Source organism: Ceratina calcarata, unplaced genomic scaffold (assembly GCF_001652005.2).
Source record: "Ceratina calcarata isolate Rehan_Ccalc_2016 unplaced genomic scaffold, ASM165200v1 scaffold363.2, whole genome shotgun sequence".
Taxonomy (NCBI): Eukaryota; Metazoa; Arthropoda; class Insecta; order Hymenoptera; family Apidae; genus Ceratina; species Ceratina calcarata.
The window spans coordinates 960,456-980,694 of NW_017159356.1; the positions used below are offsets into that span (position 1 = coordinate 960,456).

Sequence of the window (20,239 nt, forward strand, 5' to 3'; positions counted from 1 at the left end):
ATTCAGATAATTTATGAGGAATATATATATATATATATATATAAAGGGTATATTAGATATTTTAGAATCCTCTTTGTACGCATAGTTTACCAATACATGTAATTTGGAAGTGTTACGAATAATGAAAAGCAGGAAGGTGGCACTTCATACATATATTCTCACAAATAACAATTACGTAATACTTCATTTCTTTAAGTATCACGTGCAACAAAGATCCAGATGATGGATTTGTAAGATACAATTTATTAAATATCATGTACATTTATGTATATTATTTACTATAAACATTTTCGACGTATTTATCTCTCAAATAATTTTTCCTAAGTAAAAAGTAAATTCGTTGCAATATATAATGGCCATTTTATTACTTCATAAATACACATATTTACATTTGGCCATGACTATTGCTACTGGAAAAATTGTGATTTTTCATATGAATAATAAAGTAAGATTTTCGATTGAAGGAAATCATTCCTTCTTTTTTTTAGATAATTCCCATCAATTGTCAGGAAAAGAAAGAGGGGGAGAGAGAGAGAGAGAGGAAGTGAACGTGTTCTTTACTTTACACTCAATGAAAAACCACATGTATAAAATTTCTGCAACAGGATAGGTAAAAATTCGGCCTAATAACGTTTTAGTGTCACATACATGACACTAAAATTGTACCGTAATGACGATTTCCTTTTTGCATAAAAAGAAATAAAAAGTGCCCGTGGTAATTTGAATCTATGAAAGATCCACGAAATGCGTAAAATTAATATACTTTGACATTTCACTGTACACAGATATACAGGACAGACGCAGTGTCACCTTTCGTACCTGAACAAAACAATCTTTTTTCTTTTTCAGTTTAATTTGCACATGTTCAAAACTACCCCATTGACACCAATGGATGAATTTACTACAATAGCATTGACGTTGGGTTCTCCATGAAGGCTTTAAAAGCAGTTAACCATTGAGCGCCTACTGCGCCGTCCACAGTACGATGGTCGCAACTGGCAGTGACAGACATAAATTGAGAAACAATATATCTGGAAGAAAATTAACGAATGGACAATGAAGTATAAATTGTTAAGTGACGATGTACTTTGAGGGAATGTAGTGTATTTACCCTTTCTCATTCTTGGCAGGTATTAGTCTCGCCTCTGTCGTACCCACGGCAAGAATGATCGATTGTGGAGGGTTGATGATGGCAGAGAAGTTCTTAATGCCGAACATTCCTAGATTTGATAGAGTGATCGTTCCACCTTGAAATTCCTGTGGTTGCAATTTTCCATCCCGCGCTTTCGCGGCCAAAACTTTTATATCTTTACTAATTTGAACTATACCCTTTGAGTCCGCACCAAATACTATTGGCGTGATTAGACCATTTTCTGTACTTACTGCTACACTTACATCAACATTATTGTATCTGAAGGGAGAGGATACAAATTTAGTTCGGTCGATTATATAGATTTATCAGGTCTCAGAAGAAGAATAACTCACTGTCTAATAACTTCTCCCAACCAAGCACTATTACCCTCAGGCACCTTTTTACAAGCCATAGCCATCCCTTTAACAATGATATCGTTTACACTAAGTTTCACTTTTTCTTTCTCCAACATTTTATTAAATTGCTGCCGCATTTCCAGGACGGCATCCATGTTCACGTCGATAGTTAGATAATAATGTGGAATAGTCTGCTTGCTTTCTAGCAAACGTTTTGCGATTACTGCGCGAATATTGGACACAGGAATGTCCATTCCTTCCATTCCTACCGGAACTGCCCCCGGTACTCCAAGTGGAGCACCTGCCACAGCTGCTGGGGCACCTTCTAAGTCTTTGACTGTTATTGATCCAAACAATCCTGTACCTTTTAAACCCTACAAGAGAATTAGTTACAATAAAATTATTGTATAATTGTTAAATTTTTAGCTTCAATTTTTACCTGCAAACTGAGACCTTTTTCAGCAGCAAGTCTTTTAGCCAAAGGACTAATAAATATTCTATCTCCTGATGGAGTTGGCAGTGGTTTTGGAGCAGCAGGCGCTGCAGGTGCGGGCGGAGTTACTGGAGATGGTGGAGGAGTCGACGGTGTTGGTGCAGCTGGTGGTGGTGGTGGAGGAGGAGCAGCAGCAGCTGGAGTATCATCTTTAAACTCTTTGAAGGCAGCAACGCTACCCTCATTTGGGACAATTATACAAACTAGTTTGCCAATGGGAACATTTTTTGTTCCAGCAGGTACCAAAATCTTAGCCAAGAAGCCTTCTTCTGGTGTTTCAAACCCCATTGTCGCTTTATCAGTTTCAATTTCAGCAAGCAAATCACCTTCATTCAGTTTTTCACCTGAATTAAAGTTTTAAAGTCCAAGATTACTATCGTTTCTATTAGACAGACTATAACATTTCAACCTACCTTCCTTTTTGTGCCAACTGATAATGGTGCCAGTCTCCATAGTAGGAGACAATGCAGGAAGCTGTATTTTGATATGTTCTGGAAAATCTGCATAAAACCTCAAGTGCTGCTTCCATGGAGTCACCGTAAATCTTAAGGTATTGTGAACCTGAATTCTGTATATCAAATAAAGAAAAGATTATTTTGTTTCTAAGAAATATCTAAATTTTGAAGACAACGTGAAATTTATATTTAATTGGTATCTTTGGGTAAATACTAACTTATATTAAGCATTGTAACAATGTTGTTCTGTTAAGAAAGAGGAACGAAAGTGTACAACAATTTTAACATATGCGTTGGGTAACGACAGGTCTAAAAAATACATTGTTGGAGAACTTTGCAGAAAGGATAGATAGGAGGAACATCCAGGTATCCTTAGTTACTTTAAGAACATTAAGGTAACCTTAATAATAAATCCTGACGAAAAGATTGACCGGAAGACGTCGAAATGTTTAAAATAGTCAGCGAACGGAGAACGAATTACCTTTGCAAATATTTTCTGTGAAGACATCGTATCACCACGGATCTTACAGTATTCGTGCGCACGGAACTTCCTAGTATTGCTCGTGCCAATTCATTACGTAGATTCGTCGTCGTTCGTATCATATCTCGGATGGTTCGAGGACTCTGTACTACTGGTTTTCGTAGCGGAGTCACAAAGTAATTCGAATTTTACACTTGGACACTCTGGACGGGAAACGTGTCCTAAACGTGTCAATGATGTAGGGGTTATCGTAAAACACAGACCAGGAACGGACGACGATGATACCGAATTTTATTAAGCATTGTAACAATGTTGTTCTGTTAAGAAAGAGGAACGAAAGTGTACAACAATTTTAACATATGCGTTGGGTAACGACAGGTCTAAAAAATACATTGTTGAACTTTGCAGAAAGGATAGATAGGAGGAACATCCAGGTATCCTTAGTTACTTTAAGAACATTAAGGTAACCTTAATAATAAATCCTGACGAAAAGATTGACCGGAAGACGTCGAAATGTTTAAAATAGTCAGCGAACGGAGAACGAATTACCTTTGCAAATATTTTCTGTGAAGACATCGTATCACCACGGATCTTACAGTATTCGTGCGCACGGAACTTCCTAGTATTGCTCGTGCCAATTCATTACGTAGATTCGTCGTCGTTCGTATCATATCTCGGATGGTTCGAGGACTCTGTACTACTGGTTTTCGTAGCGGAGTCACAAAGTAATTCGAATTTTACACTTGGACACTCTGGACGGGAAACGTGTCCTAAACGTGTCAATGATGTAGGGGTTATCGTAAAACACAGACCAGGAACGGACGACGATGATACCGAATTAGAGGTCGTCTGCAAGGTCACGTGGGTACAGATTTAAAGCTAGTTCTCAAAAGCATGGACCATTTTTCACGCGGATCACGGGATTTATAAAAAAAAATATATAAAAATAGCAAATAAAACGGAGTACAAAATCGTCTTCACATTGAAAACGAAATTAGAAGTTTATGTAAAGGTTATCTAGTGAACGATCAACGATGTCATTGATCAAATTGAGCGCATGCTGTGATTCGCTGAACGGAGTAGTCTGATTTTTGCACGGGCGCTTGTATACATATCTACACCTACACTTAAATACTGATTCATTCAGCGCTGTAAACGACACGCGCCTACGGCGTCTTGATGAACTTTAGTTTTGAATCCATTATACGAAGGAAAGAAGAGCCGATGGAAAATGAAAAAACGTGTGGCCAGCAGACCAGTAAAATCAGATAATCTTGACAATATCGTTGAAAGCGAAGAGCCCAAAGTCGGAAAATTTACTTTTTTCAATGGGGACGTTTACGATGGAGAATATAAAACGATTCCTAATCGCTTTTACTTGACTAAACATGGTAATTTTCTGTAAAACGTTATATTTTAAGTTTTGCCAATTCAGTTTTTCATGTAGGCACAGGAAGCTACATTACTGATAATTTTGACGTTTACTGCGGCGGTTGGGACGAGGATTGTTTTGCTGATTCTGACATTTATGTCAAGTAATGAAGATTATTCGATTATCTGAGATTAAATAAATTAATACCCGTTAAATTCATTATCGGAGGTATAACAACGACGCTCAGTATCGAGGCAGGATTGATTCGAACGGAACTATGAATGGATCCGGAACTTACCTATTTCCCGACGGATCTTCCATCGAAGCTGTTTGGCAAAATAACGTTCCCTTCACAAATATTATTTTCCGGGAACCTCTTGGATTTGCATGGATGGTTGAAAATATTTCGAAAGATGTAAAAAGTTTTACAAAAATTATTTTATTGTGAAAAATCTAAAATTTACATGCATCGAGAAATTTAAAATATTTTATATATTTGAAAATTTTCGCGTCATTGTTGCAGTCGATTACTTTTTCTCCTGGAAATCACTTCTGGAACGGCATGTTGCTCGATCAAAGCGTCACGCATTCCACTGAATCTTTGAATAAAAGCGAGCACAATTAATTCGACATAAATTAACATTGAGTTGTTCTAATCCTTTTTAAACTGCTGAGGAACCGTGAATTTAGTGACAGCCGATTTGAATAAAGGATTAGTGTTCGAACTGAATATAGTTTTCTTCCTGTCTCTTTGGAACTTTTCCCACTCCTTTTTATCTTGAATCGTTGTCCAAGCCCTATGTACCACATATGCTCATTTCATAAATAATATCTGGTGCTAATAAATTATAGTTTTATTGCACATAAATGTTTCTTACTTCCAAATCAACAAACATATGACTCCTAATGCGACTATCAAAAGAGCGATCGCGGATAACACTGTTGCTTTGTTTAGGGCTGTGCTACAGATCTAAATGTATTCACAATTTTATTAAAAAGCTACTTTATGTATCTGTAAACTGTCGCTATATCTATTTCATACCTTATCCTGAATTTTCAAAGTAACAACGTGATTATCTTTCTGGAATTCGTACACAAAGTGTATAACACAGGTGGTTCTCTCATCCTTCACTGTTTTCAAGAAACAATAATGTTCGTCTCCTAAAGCGTACAAACATTATTTCAACCACTGCTTCGTGTGTAATTCGAATTATGAATTCTACCAATTTACCTCTATTGACAGACTTTACTTTTACGGTGTTATAAGTGGTAATATTTGTTCGACAAAGTTCAGCGGCCTTTTCCGGCTCCTCAACAGTGGCGTTAACACACTCATTGTAAACGACGCAAAGGGCACTATAACCAGCGCTGATGGATGACTCGCAATAGGTGCCTCGATAATATAATCCATCTGATGCAGTCACGTTGCACCTGGTCAATATTTAAGTCTATTAATAAATTAATTTATTTTGAAGTTAAAAAAGAAACACCAACCGACACTCTCCGCAGTCGCAATATCCATGACCAGCGCAAATTTCTTTACTTCCCGGCGCTATGCAGAGGTCATCCGTCGATGGACATTGACAGGCGTTTCCCTCCCAGCCTTCTATGCATTGGCAAACACCGCATTGACAAGTGCCCTTGTTCGCACACTCGATTCCGTCGACCTGTAGAAACAAATTTTAATTCCTAACGTTTTATTCAAATTGTTGAGAGACTGATGCAATTTGAATCACCTTGTCGCATGCGGAACATTCGCAAAATTTTCCTTTGTACCCTTCATCGCAGAAACATTTGCCGCAAACGCAGTCGCCTCTCTGCGAGCAAATTTTCGACGAGTTCCCGTCTATACATTGCTGCACGTTGTTCAGCGATAAGTTCTCATTGCAATCGCAAGTTTCCCCTAAGATTTAAGGAACTCTCAATAGGAAGGAAGTGTTCGACTTTCGCGTTCCTCTTACCTGACCAACCGAAGTCGCATTTGCAAATGCCGCATTCGTTTGTCCCATGATCGCAGCGAGAACTTTTCGAATCTTGGCAATTGCAACCGCAGAGGAGTTCAACGTCGATCACTATTTTAGACAGTTCAGAAGCTAAAGCATCCTCGATTACGACTGTCTGTTTCTGAAATAATCAACAATCAGTAGTACAACTGCGTTATTGCTGTTATTCTTCTCTTTTTGGTACTGGCTTAACTTTTTCGAATAGGATAGAGAAGTTAAATCGTTGTAGATACCCGCAGATTTTGATCCTCCGGACACTTGTCAAAAGACAGAACAACTTTGAAATCGTACACCTCTCCCTCTTCTATGTGATCGCATTCGAAAGTGTTCCACTCGTGAGTGTTCTCATTCCCACAATTGGAGAGATACTTCACTCGTAGCGGGCTCGTCGAATTATCGTGCAAAATCACTTTCGAAGTGATCTGGTGATAAGCGCTCTTGATGATGTCCAGGATGTTTGAACTGTCGTAGGACAGAGTCCCGACATTGGCCTTGCCCCTCAACAATTTGGCGATGTGCTCGTATTCGTTGCGTCGATCCTCCGTTACGGCGAATATTACAATGACTTTATTCTGTTGCAATAACCGTGACAATTCCGCCAGGGAAGGGTAGTCGAATTCCGTGGACTGAGTGTACAGCCCACGTTCATCGAGATGGCATTTGAAATCATGCCGTTTCACGACACCGCCTAGCTAATCGCATTATCCAAAGTTTCGAAGTATTTGTATAAAGTACACGACACGTACATATATGCATGTTTGTTATATTATTATAAATACTTTTCGTTACCTTTCCATCGCCAGCAAAGTGTAAAAATCCGTCGGTAGCTACTAATATAATTTTCCGCGCATAGTGTCCCCAACCGATTTGTTTAGTGCAAATGATCGCCTGGGCGATCGCATCCAGCCCCCCTTCTAAGTTGTCTGCGTTTCCAGTCACTGAGCTGCTGTCCACCTGAAAGCCAATTTTGTTCGATTCTCGCTGCTTTTAAAAATGTTTTGGCTATACAGCCAATCCCAAAAGTTTAGAAACGCATTTTTTAAAAAGAAATTAGACGTCGGAAGAACATTGCTAATAATCATACGTAACTCGTTAAATATCGAAGTAAGAAGGAAAACAACTTTTATTTGAAGCATTTTTCGCAATTTTGAAAAAAAAATGTTTCCTCAGCGTCAATACTTTATTGGATATTTCCTTCTATACTTTTTAGCACGTAGCTATTTATTATTAGCATTATTCTTCCGACGTCTGATTTCTTTTTAATTATAGGAAATGCGTTTTTCTAAGGTACATAAACTTTTGGGATTGACTGTATAGCCAATACATCCTTAAACAATTCTCTGCTCGTACTTTTTTGACGAACTGTTCAATGTCGTTGGTCAGTGGCAAACGATGCCAGTAAGAGTAGACAGGAGAACAAGTGGAGTGCATGCCCTTACAGGGATTTTCCTCTTGCCCTGGGAAAACGAACGGCATCACAGGCTTGTCCGCGTAGCTACCGAAGCCTAAACGAAAATTGTTGGTGAGCATGCCTAACGTTTGGCTCATGTTCCATCCCAATCTAACCATGGTTTCTTTGTCGTCTCTCATTGTCCATGTCAGATCCATCAAATAATAGAGATCCAGAGGATAATTTCTAAATCGATTGAAGTTTAATAAAATTTATATCTGAAACCCGTTTACCGAATACGCGGTGCAGATGAGCGACATGTTCCCGCGCGTCATTACTACGGTCGTATACTTGTCGTCGTTAATTTAATTCTAAGAATAAGGATAAACAAACGCAAACATCGCAGTTGTACAGCGCGAAAAGAAATCGTACCACTAAAAATATATCCTGAATTTCATTCTAAGTATATAATGAAGTAACTGGAAATCGGATTCAGATAAAAAATAAAACGTGCGTTTCGTGTTTCCGCGATCTTAACCGCGCTATTTCCGAAAAAGGTTTGCGTTATCAGTTAAACAAACGTACTTAGCCAGCCGATAACGAATTGGAATCTCGACCTCGACGTGGGACGGAATTCTGACTTTTATTCTCTGCGGTCTCAATTGTATCGGTATTCGTTCCGGTTCCATGTCCTGAAAGTCAGTGTCCTCGAGGAGCGTTACCGATCCCGAAGGAGTGGTACGAATTTCTTCTGACGGACAACCGAACTGCTTCAGCCTCTCCAACGTGTTGCATCGGGGCTTTTCGATAGCCGAATTCGTATAATCCTGAAAATGAATTAAACAGGACGACTTCGAATCTCACTACACGCGACGTCCAATTTAATAGAAATCCTGGGACGTTTACCCAATCGCTGCACCAAGCGCAAGAGTTACTTGCTTGGAGACAATTCTCGCATGAATTTTGAGAGATGCACAGCGCCAGGATCTTCGGGTCTACGGCGTCGGACATTTCCCATTCACGGCACAGTAAAACAAGAAATAACACCTTCAAGTACTTCATTCTCGCGAACCGATGAAAGCCAAATTCAAATTAATAACTAAATGTAAACGCTATCTCTATTCTCTGCGGGCGAATCGTTAATTCATGTATCCAAGGATGTTCTTCTATTTTCGCGACGAATTCGAAACGGATTCTAAACGCAGCTGACGCAATCGGCAAAGATAGAGTCCCGGCATGACTGTTGTTATCTGTACTATGATAACGATACACGACGTTACCGGTAAAAATGAGATAGAAGATCGCGGTTGATCCGATATCGCTTCGCAATATAAACACTCGATTTTATCAATCTGGTGAATCCTGGCCGATCTCAGGAAACCGTTTCGAGCTAATACAATTTCAGGAGTTATTCAGTTTCGAAAAATCACGACATATTAACAAATAAATATTATTCGCGAGTTGCGAACGCTAAATCCCGTTATGTGTAGATCGACATCGAGGCTGATACTATATCGTGGACGCGTGTTCTAGTCGCGAGCTAACATTGTTCGTTGTGTCACATGCATCTGTCTGATAGACAATATCGGCATTGCTATGTACAAGGTGTCCCTTAGCGATATAAGGAAATAACGATAGAAATTATGCATTAAACAACGACCCAGTTTCCGAGCATCGCGATGTCGCAAGTATCTTATGCGATTCCTTGGCTCTTGTCCTCTCTTCTGTTCATTGTCTGTTCTTTATATTGTCTGGAAATTATGCTAAAAGGAATACGGTTTTGTTCGACTCAGCCTTGAGAACATCTTTGGATTTGACAGTCCATCCATGTTCCTATGTTCAATATTCATTCGTTCAGAAACGGAAAGCATGACGATCCATTAAAGTGTATCTCGATGACGAACGCGTATCGCAATTCGTGATGATTAATAGGAATTTCAAATAAGTTTTCTTTGTCGAGGAATTAAAAAGCAACGGAACTCGAATGACACGAACTGTCCCTTATAACTAATAGCTTGTCAACGCTAATGCGGCTGCTGTGTAACGTTTGTGCAACGCGTAGCCGCGTATTGTCTAATTATCGCTGTATTTCGTTGACACAGTAAGTAGAATGAGTAAAAAAAGTACAATCATGTGTACTAATAGTTCCACCCATAAAGCTAGCGTTTCACGTTATCAGTTGGTGACATAACTTGTAGACCGGTTTTCCAACGCTTTACATCCGTGTCTATTATAAATCACCGCCGCATGCCACTCATTTATATTGAAAAGAAATCTGTTCCACACGAGCTTAAGGGAATGGATCCTCGAAGATTGGGAAACGTAGTTTTATTAAAACGTTCATTTATAAAACAATCGTTCGTAAGTATCGGACAAGACATTATGGCACTTGCGTACTACTTGCCGAAACAAGAGCATCGCGTTTTACGCGAATCGGTAGTTGAATTGGGTCAAACAAGTACAAATTACACAACAGACTTTATTTCCCTTGCATGACGATTTGTTGCGAATTGTCCGCCGGACAACTCGTCGATTTTATTACATTCGGTCTCGATAAATATATGTACATACTTTTGTTTATTCTTCTCTGCAACCACAATGTTGAAAAAAATTGCAAATGAAAATAGATGCTTACGCTATCCCTATCTTACAGTACATACAATTACTCGTATCACATACCGATTACAAAAATTGTACCTGCGTCGTTTGGACCCAGTGTTTCTTACTCGTACCGCTGAAATAACTAAATGTGGAACCTCATTACGATAAATTGAAATTGTGCTGCGCTCGATCACGATTAAGTTCCAGCGCGTGTCTTAAAAAATATATTCACTCGCGTCACTGTTTCCTACATCGCAGAGGCGCGTATACTATTGTTTTATTCATTTGTACATTCTGCAAACGCTGCCTCCGCTCCGCAAAGAGAACTTTGGGCTCTTAAAAAACCTTAATTGCTGTTTCTCAATCAGATACGTGTCCCTGTGAAATATAATTCTAACACTTTCCACTTCTCGTTCAACGAGATCCGTTTAATTTTTGCGTAACGATTCACCACTATGAATAACAGCTTTTTTCTTCGACACGTTCTACATAATACAAGTTGTAAGGCCGACTACAGATCTATGCAATGCGCGGCAGCGCATCAATCAAAAATCCACTTGGAAAGGTCCTTTTTATTATCTGGTGCGCGCTGGAGGATAAACAAACCGGCGAATCGGGTTCCACAAGATTTGGTCGACCTTTTCAAGTGGATTTAGCACCCGCGCATTCATTTAGTCTGGAGACCTTTCCGCCGCGCTGGCCGTGCGCATTCGCGCGCAGCCGATGTTAAGGCGTATACCTCTAGAAACCAGTTTTTTGTTGCGCGTTTCGCAATGATCGTTACGTACTCCGAGTTTTTCTCTTAAATTACTTACATGCGTATCTATCTGTTAAATCGTGGACACTAACATTTTAGATATGAATTAGGGTTTCCTCTCGGAACTGGAAATACGTCTAGTCAGTTCTTGATGGATAACCGAGGTATCGAAGTCCTTGGATATTTTGGTGGGAATGATCTCATCGGCTTTTGGTTTCTCGACCTGTTTCGGTGAATTATTGCAACTCGTGGAGTTTGACATTAAACCTCGTATGAACATGCCCGCGCAGGCCCATGGGAAGGCCCTGAAAATATCGAATTAAGATTTACAAAAAAATTTAGTTACGATTTCTAAAACTTTTCTTAAAATAACGTCATATAAAATTCTAATTACCATTTCAAAACGAGCAGGATGTAAAGGTAACCAGGAACCACTGCTATTTTATCGTTGCACCTGATAGCCGTAATGATTCTATCCGCGACTTCGTTCGGGCTGAGCTTCGGCACGAATCTGAAGAACGCAAGGGTAAACGGATGAAAATAAATAAACTGCTGGTAGCGAGATGTTACTTATGCAGTCGAGCCAGCAAACAAAAGTCTTGTCTCTCACCTGGGCGACACGTCTCCGAACATGCCGGTGCTTCGAATGAAGAACGGGCATATCACCGTCGTCTTGATGTTGTAACCCTCAGCCTGTGAAACACGCGTCGCATCGAGACATCATTAATACACAGTCCCTTGAATTGAAAAATATTTCATTTACCGCCAACTCCATGTGAAGGGCCTCCTCGAATCCGATAGCTGCGAACTTGGATGTGCAATAATCCACCAACATCGGCACCCCAATGTGCCCGGCCAAGCTGGCGATGCTAACGATGTGTCCGTGGTTACTCTCCTTCATAGCAGGCAGAAACGCTTTCGTCGTCTTAAAAAAAAAATAATTGATGACAAAATAAGCAAGACAAAACTCTTATGTTGTCATCTGTTTGACGGATAGGATGTAGTTTCATCATTCAAGTATTTGCCACGTGCATTCAACTTTTGATATCCTCTACAAAATTTTGTGGTAAATACATAAAATCCATTCATCGTCTTCAACTGTTTATCATTTTCATTAACATATTTATTCAATCCTGTCTAGCTAATGCAAAATGAACTTGTTAAAAAGCTGCTAAGCATTAATATTCATTATCTCGGATAATCGAATTATTTATGCGATTTGCTGTTAGTTAATTGAACAAGGAAGATTCCAGCTGCAGGAAGGTAAATGCTAGACTCATTCCGGAGCTTCTTCGACGGATGTGTTTGTATATAATATCTACAAGTCATTAACATCAGCAAACATAATCGTAACACGAGTTGAACCATGTGCAAATAGACTCTGGCTGAACTGTGAGCACAGGACGAAAACGACACGAGAGTCGCGAACGCGGAGTGCCGGAGAGAAGGGGGCCGGCTCGAAGTCCTACCGAGACGAGCGACCGTGACATCGGATGCGGCAAGAGGTCCACGCTCCTTGCGAGCCCGTTAACCCACTTACCGCCACTCTATTTTCTCCCTCGTGGTTCCTCTAGTTTTCACTTTCGAAAGTAAAAACGCGCGTTGTCGATTCCGAGCAAAGTTTAAAACGGTTGTAATACCTGCCCCTACTTCTGAAAGTTCTTGCGATACACAATCCCCGTCTCACTGTATGTACTTCTTTACTATATAACGGGCTGCGTGACCTTTTGAGCGAGCCGAAAAAATGGAATCGTGAAATATCTCGAGGACCTTGGCTTTATTTCGCCTTCTCTTTTAATTTCATTTCTCTCGTTGTATTGTATGGATATTGCCATTAAACCGGCGCGACACGATGACGAAACGCGGATCGCGAAATCGGTATTCTCCGCGCGGCACGCTATAATTTTCGTCCTTCGTGTTCCAAATCCACGCTCGACTAGCGTGCTACGCAACGGTTTACCTTTAAAACGATTTGGTTTTTACATTGGCATTAGAAGTCAAACATTTGATGGAATCTCGGGTTCAAGTCCATCGAGTATACTGCATACGAAACTCAAACGTTCGAGTCGCCGGTTTATAACGAGAAACCGGGTGAGAGGCATTCCTGTACCCCTACGTATGCAGTGTTCTCTCCGTTTAGGACCCGTTGCTGTTGGTCAGGTTGGAAAACCGGTCGGCCGAATAGATGCAGTCTCTGCGGTATTCGCAAGTTGCGACACATACACGCGGTGCACGCTTGCCGAACGCGTGTGGGATAGTACCAGCATAATACTCGTTTGCCGCAACGCTCGGACACGCGGTCGAAAAAGCAATCGCACCTACCGCAGTGTCGTTCCTCTTACGAACGGCCGATGATAATAATCGCCGAGGACCGCAAATACTCTTCCGTCGATATGACGACATCGGCCGTCAAACGCTACTTCTAAAACCTTTTTCTCCTCTCATCCCAGAATAATTATAAATGGCCACGATTTCGCGAGTCACGAGAGTCCGGCCTGCGTAACGGGATACAGAGTGAAAGTTTACGGGGACATCATTCGCATCCAGGCATCATCGACATGCATAAACGCGTGGGGCGTCGAGTTAAGCTGAAAACATCTTTATCCGAGGACGAACAGAGATTGCTAAGGTAATGTTGTATTAATGCAACGTCGGCTTCTAATGGATAAAAGATGGGCTCGCGTTTAAACTTGTGTTCACGCGCGCTTGAAAGACACGTTATAACAACACTTCGTCGCGGACACCCTGTATGTACGTAGCGTATGTAGCACACGTTCCCGTTCATAGAATAAAACTTGGATTCCTGAGGATAATTGTATAGCTGGTTGCGTATCGCTGTCAGATAAATTGCAGAAGATAATAGACGTACCCAAAAGTGGCTCATCACGTTCACGTCCATCGTTCGGATAATGAGTTTGTCCGGCGTATCCAGAAACTTCGTGTTGCTCACCACGCCAGCGTTGTTTATCAAAATTGTCACCTATATACAAAATTCAACGTTCTTCTTTCATTTTGTCGACAAGCAAACAAGAATTCACATATTATCATAAAAATGTATTTCATATTTTATGTATCTTTCATAAATTAAGTGTATCGTATTGTGTATTATTTACTTTACATATTTAGCATAATTATACATATATATTTTTTACTTTACATATTTAGCATAATTAATGCATTCGTAGTTTCATAATAAGTACAGGCAGCTAATTCAAAATCTAAAAGACGAGAAAACTACTGAACGGATACGTGATTGGCATACCAGGAGAGACTTTTGTATCATCAATGTTCAATAATTAATTTTATTGTGATTACCTGATTTATTTTTCTACTCACATTTCCAACTTCTTTCTCGACGATTTTTGCCTTCTTGTAAACATCCTCTCGATCGCATAAATCGCAAGCGTAACCGTAACAGGTGCCACCTGCGGTTTGTACCAGCTTCACCGTCTCCTCGAGGCCTAGAATCAAACGAGGTCTGCCGACAAACTTTCCAAACAGACTGTCTCATTAAGGAGATTAGCGCGCATTTTCGCAGGATATATTAAAATTAATTCTAACTCCGGCAAATAACAGCTGAGTGAAATGTGAATTAATTAAAATCCTTAGTAATAGCATATCATGTAGGCATATGCAACGGTCTTGCAACTTCATTATAGAACTTGATACGAGCAAGGTTGCGAATATTTTTTATTTTCGAAAAACTATTTAAAGAAAACAGGAAAAGCGACTGCACATATATGATAAGAGAGAGAAAAAGAGATTCTGTTTATTGGGTTACAGACATGATTCGCGTTTCTTGCAATAAACACGTTTCGCAACAAGCCAATCCATGCAAACAAGACTGAAACACACGATTGCATTTCCTGCTTTGAGTTTGACACGGTCTAACTAAGAAAGAAGCTCCGTTGTTGACGTCTGCGGAAAGTAACGAGTTCGGCTATTTCTTAGCAAAAACTTATTGAGAATAAATAATGCCAAGTCTGTCTTCTAGGTTTTTTGTTCAAGTCACGTTAATCTATGCATATATTACAAGCAAGTAATTTTTTAAGATGATTAATTGATGTGCAATTAACAATGCGCAAGAACGCAAGTAGATGATACATAGATGAATCGTGTTCCGTTTGTGATTTGTCACTGATAAATTATAAAAGTAGAGATTGTGGTGAATCGAGATGGACACCTTTGCGCGGGTAGAAAGTCGAAACTCGTGGATATGTCGGCTGTCGCGCTCACTTGGCCAAGTAGTACACGTACAATATGAAAGATAATTGCAACACGTGAGATATGCCGTTCTCCACGTTGTACGAGATATAGATATTCCATAGAGAGTTTAACGAATGTTTCCAATTTCTTGTCGGTCTCAGACAAGCGAATTGACCGCCTCCGCGCTATATTTCGATTGAAATCACGTTCGGTCCGGGCCACGGTGTTCAGGCAGAATTACTAAATCGTGGCAACTATTGGAGAAAAATGAGGACCGATGTGGAAATCGTGAACCCACTATCGAATTTAAAAAGACTCGGCCGTTGCGTTGAATTCGACATTTTTTCCACCTCAAGATCACTCAGTTCGCTCAGGCCAGACGATCGACCAGATTTAATATCGGCAGATGGCCTTGAGATTCTTATACTTTGCTCTTTCCCTCGTAACCTGTTTCAGACTACTCTCCCAAGGATGACTTTTATTTGCAATTTTTGCCTGCGAGAGCCTGAGTAATTGCTAAATAAATGCTTGAAAGTTTTTTTACACTTAATCTTTACATAATAAATAAATATTGATTGTTGTGAAAAAATGTTGTCTATAATTTGATTTCCAGTTGCTGCGAATGCTAACGTATCTAACAATAAGTACTTATCGATATGCACGAGCCAAAATCATGATAAGTATGTAACACTGTCTAATTTTCGTCATGCGGTGCTTTACTTTCAGCGACACGTGTTCCGGTTGCAAAGAACACAGTTTACAGTCTAGCTCGGCTGTTTGTATAACATAAATGCACCCGTTCAGTATTCTGACCACGATGACCAAGTTACTGATTGCCGACGCTTAAAATTCATCACGCGTGCTTCCTATGCGTTGGCGAACCCCAAAAACGGTTTCCCTTTTCAATCGCAATTAGTAATTAATCTCCCGTAAAATCTTTCATTTTCTATCGCTCTATCTTCCATTCGAATTAATCTACATCACTGATCTTACAAGATTTTTTAAAAACAAATTGAACAGCTGCACTTTAGTCTTGCTTGCTTCCAGGCGTGTATTTACATACTTTTTTAAGATAATAAACACAATCTTCTAGTCGCAAAATCACTCGTTTTTTAAAAAAATTTTTACCACGTACATGCTTTTGCGTTTGTTGATTCATCAAGGATAGAATTTGTGCGGAATCATTGTGCCATCAAGTAAGGAGGAGCACGTAACAAGCGAACGCTGAAGGCCAGTCGGAAGTCGACTTACCATTTCTCGAGATGACCTTTCTGGGGTCATTAACACGGCCCAAACTCGGGATTAACCGAGAGTTGCACAACTCATTGAATCCCTTCGGGTATCACTATGACCGATTAGTCAAATTACGTAATTCGGTTTCCACGTTTACTACTCAGCCTCATATACCATCGTGATTATTGATACATACTCCACGAGTCTCAGATACTTTTTTTTTTATAGAGAATTGGTGTTAAATTTATTGTACGAACTTTTTACAAATTACTTGCATGACAAGTTTTTAGGTAACGTGACAAGTTTTTAGGTAAGATCGTGAATTATGTGTTCGTGAATCGCTAACGCAAGCCTGGGTTGACGCGTAATTCCACTTAATTATTTAATGCGAGGGGACACTAGGTGAACGACGATCAACAAGATTCTATTTGCCGAGCAATGAAGAAATGGCTATTTCTGCATGTATTTAGAAAAGTGCTGCTTTTCGTAATCGAAGGTGTAAACCGCGAGGACGGACCAGCCGATTCCTCGCAATTTTTATATTCTGCCCGGGACGAAAGCGAGGCCGCGACGAGACGTGACATTTAGAAATTGAGCGTGCTAGGTCTGATTCGCGTCAGAAATCCGAACACGCGTCCGACGGCCTTGAAATTGGGATGTTCGAGAGACGAGAGCAATTCGCATGATGTTCGACTCTAATTATCCCGGGGCCTTCGTATTCCAATTAAAGCTATACATCGTGGGTAATCCAATCGTGTCGATACCTTCACGTTTGCGTCAAACTTTTTATCACTTCGCGTTCCATAGAAGTTTACGTGCTCATCCACGATGACGAACAGAGATGACTTTACTTCATCTGTACCGCGATGTCATGTCTCGCGAGATTACTAATGAATTCTTAAAATAAAATGACGTATTTTCGTCGGATGAAGTCATTTAATTTAGATAAGGACATTCTTCTTTGAATGCAACATTTTTTTGTTCTTATAAACTTTTCCGAAGTACGAATTATTGATGTCGATGGAGAAGAATTTGCGACAAGTCTGTATTCACCAGCTTTTTTTAACACGATATACGTGAGATATTAAATTTATAGAGTTGAAGATAAATGATATTCTAGTATGGACTTCGTACGTACGTATCAAATATTAACGATGCGCGAGGAGCAGCTGCACCGCGTCGCGCAAGACTTCGCACTCACTACCAATAGTTTACTGAAACCCGTATCCTAAACGAATTAGCGTGGTTAGAGAGTTCTCTGTTTCATTATATGTCGCTGTCTATCCTTAGCCGTGCTATGCGATCTGGTCGATCGTTATTAAGATAGTTGAAAGACCGTCTCATTGCCAGTCTCCACCTCCGTTTAACTATAAATCAAGAAACTCTGATTTCTCCGAAATCACCCTCGACGCTTTTACTATAATCAACAAGTGAAGACCTCCTCTCCTGTAGACGATTATCAAAATTTTTTGGAGATTTCTCCTTTCGCTTTCCGATTCGAAGTTCGTCTAATCTTCGCTTTATAATTTAATTGTAATGAAACTCCATTGAAAAGTTTCATTTGAAACTGTACTTACCGGCCTTATTAACGTCCCAGATGACTACGATGGCGCCAAGATTGGCTAGCCTAAGAGCTATTAGCCTCCCTAGACCTCCACCACCTCCCGTAACGAGAGCGATCTCTCCGGCGATGCTCTTCATCTTGTATTTGGTCGGGATGAACATCTTGATGATCGTCTCGAAGATGCAAACTACGGTCAGGATCAGAAATCCGATCAGATCCCCGGCGGATCTGAGGAACGACATGGCTCTCGCGTTTTTCGCCAAGAACGAATTTTTTTCTAAAACCGTGCCGAACGTAATGCGTTTCCGCGGCTCTCTTCTGGGATTCGAAGACGATCGATCAGGATGTCATAGCTCGCTTCCAACGCGTGTGTGCTATCTTCCCTTCGGGGAGAAAGGAAGGGCGTTGCTACGGTCGAATGACGTCCTCGCGAGTTTCAAGATTATCTGAAATCTATGAAAATATTTTCTTAATTAATTATTATTAAACGTTTCGTGATTTAACCGGATGAATAAATTAGAAAGACTTGTGACCCAAGCACTTGTTTACCGCGACTGTATATTCGTTATCTCTTATAGTTACGATGAGCTAAATTTAGATTAGAGAAATGGATGATAACTAATACGAACGATCGTAGTTTTTTTGATAATGCGATGGTTACGTCGTCATAGAAACTAGTCTACGCTTTCTCCAAATTTGGTATCACTTTCATCTCGTTGTTACGGAAAGTATATCGGGGTTAAACGAGAACAATCGTCGCAAGCATTTGAAATCAACCGATCTTTGAACGGACGAAAGTAAAAGTATACACTTGGAAACGTTTCGTTTTCCTATATAAAAGAATTGCAAAACTCATGCGTCGTAACTCACAATTTTCCTGGTTCGCCGATGTCACAACGGATCTAAGCAAGAATACTCAGTATCGATTAGCTTTCTAATGGTACGCAAAATTTACGTTCGATCATCAGTCACGAATTTCACCCGCCGTGTAGTAATTATTTTTAATTGAGACTCGAACGATCGCGGTTAAGATCGTTTTCTCGTTTACGGAGTGAAAACCGAGCGCGTTGGACGAGGAACCGCTAGCAGCGAGGGGAAACGAAATCCTATCGTCTTATCCTATTTCTGTTCCGCGACAACTGGTTACATATATTTCTCAACTACAGGAAAATGTTTGTAAATTCGAGACCGCGGCACAGGACGTCACGGGGCGAGGAAAATTACTCCGACGCGTCGTTAATAATAGTCGACGATTCACTCGATTGTCGTCAATCGTTTCAATTTATTACCTTGTTTGTTATTCAAATAAAAAAAATAATTAATATATGATTTTTTAATCTACTGGACCGCAATGAATTATATTAATATTTGCAAATTTATAGACCGATTTTTACATCATCGTATCGACCGTCTAATTTAAATAGCATGTAAGTGATATCTATTCGTAATCGCGTAAACATGTTTTTTATACATCGCTAAGAAGGAAAAACGATATGCGATTACCAGTTCATCGAGATGAACGATTGGACATACCAGTAGCAGGTATCGTGGCACAATTCTTCTCACAATAAGGAAACTCGATTCGAGAGACGTGGTACCACTTTCAAAACCGTCTCGCGGCAGACTATAGATAGGTATTGAGCGCACCACGCCGTCAATGCACGAATTCAATTTGCGGCTGCTATAAGTCTTCCTCGCCGCTATTTTTATTGACTTACGCTACGAACATACTTCGCAGCGTATAAGCGAGTAAGTAAAAATATACATTTCTGTGTACTCAGATTTAAAGTCTCTTCGTGCAAGGTCCACCGCTGTCTTCTAGTTAATATTTTACGATGGCGGAAAGTATCTTCTCTATGCTATCAATTCCGAGCGAGGGTAAATTGGCAATAATAATAGAAAATTCAAATAAAAAGTGATATTGAATACAAACCTGTTCGTAAATCCGGTGGTTCTATCGGTGGAAAAGGAAGTAGCAAACAGTTGTTCCGGCGTGGAGTTCCCGTTAGAGAATTCACTCGCGTCCCCGGTGTACGGAGGAACACGGATAGAAAGGTGTGCACAGCGTATACAACTTGCGCGAAAGTCGTCTACGGGACACCGAATGAAGAAGGGAATTCGAAGTCGATCTTACCGGCACTACGGTCGTCGGTGTACTGAATGAAATCGCGGCTCCGATTCGCCTTTACCCTCTTC

The 20,239-nt window shown here is 40.1% G+C and overlaps 4 protein-coding genes across 9 annotated transcripts; 1 reads left to right on the top strand and 3 right to left on the bottom strand.

Annotated features, from left to right (window-relative positions):
* Positions 1 to 137: 137 nt before the first annotated feature.
* muc (dihydrolipoamide S-acetyltransferase muc) lies at positions 138 to 3,764 on the bottom strand. Of its 2 annotated transcripts, none has more exons than XM_018025633.2 (6): positions 3,467 to 3,764; positions 2,395 to 2,549; positions 1,928 to 2,325; positions 1,486 to 1,862; positions 1,112 to 1,411; positions 138 to 1,031 (listed from the first exon to the last, which is right to left on the bottom strand). In XM_018025633.2, the coding sequence occupies exons 1-6, from the start codon at positions 3,586 to 3,588 to the stop codon at positions 902 to 904; spliced, it is 1,482 nt and encodes a 493-aa protein (XP_017881122.1). In that variant the 5' UTR covers positions 3,589 to 3,764; the 3' UTR covers positions 138 to 901. The 2 variants fall into 2 exon arrangements, with proteins under 2 accessions (XP_017881122.1, XP_017881121.1); XM_018025632.2 differs by lacking the exon at positions 3,467 to 3,764 and adding an exon at positions 2,918 to 3,201.
* On the top strand, positions 3,693 to 5,019 carry LOC108625545 (phosphatidylinositol 4-phosphate 5-kinase 8). Of its 3 annotated transcripts, none has more exons than XM_026814033.1 (5): positions 3,693 to 3,782; positions 4,065 to 4,308; positions 4,353 to 4,452; positions 4,518 to 4,704; positions 4,813 to 5,019. In XM_026814033.1, the coding sequence occupies exons 2-5, from the start codon at positions 4,149 to 4,151 to the stop codon at positions 4,912 to 4,914; spliced, it is 549 nt and encodes a 182-aa protein (XP_026669834.1). In that variant the 5' UTR covers positions 3,693 to 3,782; positions 4,065 to 4,148; the 3' UTR covers positions 4,915 to 5,019. The 3 variants fall into 3 exon arrangements, with proteins under 3 accessions (XP_026669834.1, XP_017881123.1, XP_026669835.1); XM_018025634.2 differs by having other exon boundaries at positions 4,365 to 4,452; XM_026814034.1 differs by having other exon boundaries at positions 4,129 to 4,308.
* LOC108625543 (integrin beta-nu) lies at positions 4,916 to 10,046 on the bottom strand. Its single transcript, XM_018025631.2, has 12 exons — positions 8,589 to 10,046; positions 8,268 to 8,509; positions 7,643 to 7,928; positions 7,082 to 7,246; positions 6,526 to 6,984; positions 6,251 to 6,413; positions 6,026 to 6,192; positions 5,784 to 5,956; positions 5,521 to 5,720; positions 5,332 to 5,450; positions 5,168 to 5,259; positions 4,916 to 5,086 (listed from the first exon to the last, which is right to left on the bottom strand). The coding sequence occupies exons 1-12, from the start codon at positions 8,742 to 8,744 to the stop codon at positions 4,942 to 4,944; spliced, it is 2,367 nt and encodes a 788-aa protein (XP_017881120.1). The 5' UTR covers positions 8,745 to 10,046; the 3' UTR covers positions 4,916 to 4,941.
* Positions 10,047 to 10,147: 101 nt separating this feature from the next.
* On the bottom strand, positions 10,148 to 20,215 carry LOC108625536 (estradiol 17-beta-dehydrogenase 11-like). Of its 3 annotated transcripts, none has more exons than XM_018025618.2 (8): positions 19,977 to 20,215; positions 18,057 to 18,489; positions 14,377 to 14,501; positions 13,910 to 14,020; positions 11,804 to 11,965; positions 11,651 to 11,733; positions 11,435 to 11,551; positions 10,148 to 11,345 (listed from the first exon to the last, which is right to left on the bottom strand). In XM_018025618.2, the coding sequence occupies exons 2-8, from the start codon at positions 18,283 to 18,285 to the stop codon at positions 11,147 to 11,149; spliced, it is 1,026 nt and encodes a 341-aa protein (XP_017881107.1). In that variant the 5' UTR covers positions 18,286 to 18,489; positions 19,977 to 20,215; the 3' UTR covers positions 10,148 to 11,146. The 3 variants fall into 3 exon arrangements, with proteins under 3 accessions (XP_017881107.1, XP_017881105.1, XP_017881106.1); XM_018025616.2 differs by having other exon boundaries at positions 18,057 to 18,496; XM_018025617.2 differs by lacking the exon at positions 19,977 to 20,215 and adding an exon at positions 19,577 to 19,746 and having other exon boundaries at positions 18,057 to 18,496.
* Positions 20,216 to 20,239: the final 24 nt, after the last annotated feature.

What these genes read in the sequence shown, in the direction of transcription:
- LOC108625543 (XM_018025631.2), bottom strand. Translation starts at nt 8,744, where the DNA reads ATGAAGTACTTGAAGGTGTTATTTCTTGTTTTACTGTGCCGTGAATGG. An exon ending in TGCGACTGCGGAGAGTGTCG is followed by an intron (nt 5,721 to 5,783) that starts GTTGGTGTTTCT and finishes AATATTGACCAG; the next exon opens with GTGCAACGTGACTGCATCAG. An exon ending in CTTTGAAAATTCAGGATAAG is followed by an intron (nt 5,260 to 5,331) that starts GTATGAAATAGA and finishes GAATACATTTAG; the next exon opens with ATCTGTAGCACAGCCCTAAA.
- LOC108625545 (XM_026814033.1), top strand. Translation starts at nt 4,149, where the DNA reads ATGAAAAAACGTGTGGCCAGCAGACCAGTAAAATCAGATAATCTTGAC. An exon ending in CTTTTACTTGACTAAACATG is followed by an intron (nt 4,309 to 4,352) that starts GTAATTTTCTGT and finishes TTGCCAATTCAG; the next exon opens with TTTTTCATGTAGGCACAGGA. An exon ending in GATTCTGACATTTATGTCAA is followed by an intron (nt 4,453 to 4,517) that starts GTAATGAAGATT and finishes TCATTATCGGAG; the next exon opens with GTATAACAACGACGCTCAGT.
- muc (XM_018025633.2), bottom strand. Translation starts at nt 3,588, where the DNA reads ATGATACGAACGACGACGAATCTACGTAATGAATTGGCACGAGCAATA. An exon ending in CACAGAAAATATTTGCAAAG is followed by an intron (nt 2,550 to 3,466) that starts GTAATTCGTTCT and finishes TTTGATATACAG; the next exon opens with AATTCAGGTTCACAATACCT. An exon ending in CCTGCCAAGAATGAGAAAGG is followed by an intron (nt 1,032 to 1,111) that starts GTAAATACACTA and finishes ATTTTCTTCCAG; the next exon opens with ATATATTGTTTCTCAATTTA.
- LOC108625536 (XM_018025618.2), bottom strand. Translation starts at nt 18,285, where the DNA reads ATGTCGTTCCTCAGATCCGCCGGGGATCTGATCGGATTTCTGATCCTG. An exon ending in ACGTGATGAGCCACTTTTGG is followed by an intron (nt 11,966 to 13,909) that starts GTACGTCTATTA and finishes TTTTTTTTTAAG; the next exon opens with ACGACGAAAGCGTTTCTGCC. An exon ending in CCCTTCACATGGAGTTGGCG is followed by an intron (nt 11,734 to 11,803) that starts GTAAATGAAATA and finishes CGTGTTTCACAG; the next exon opens with GCTGAGGGTTACAACATCAA.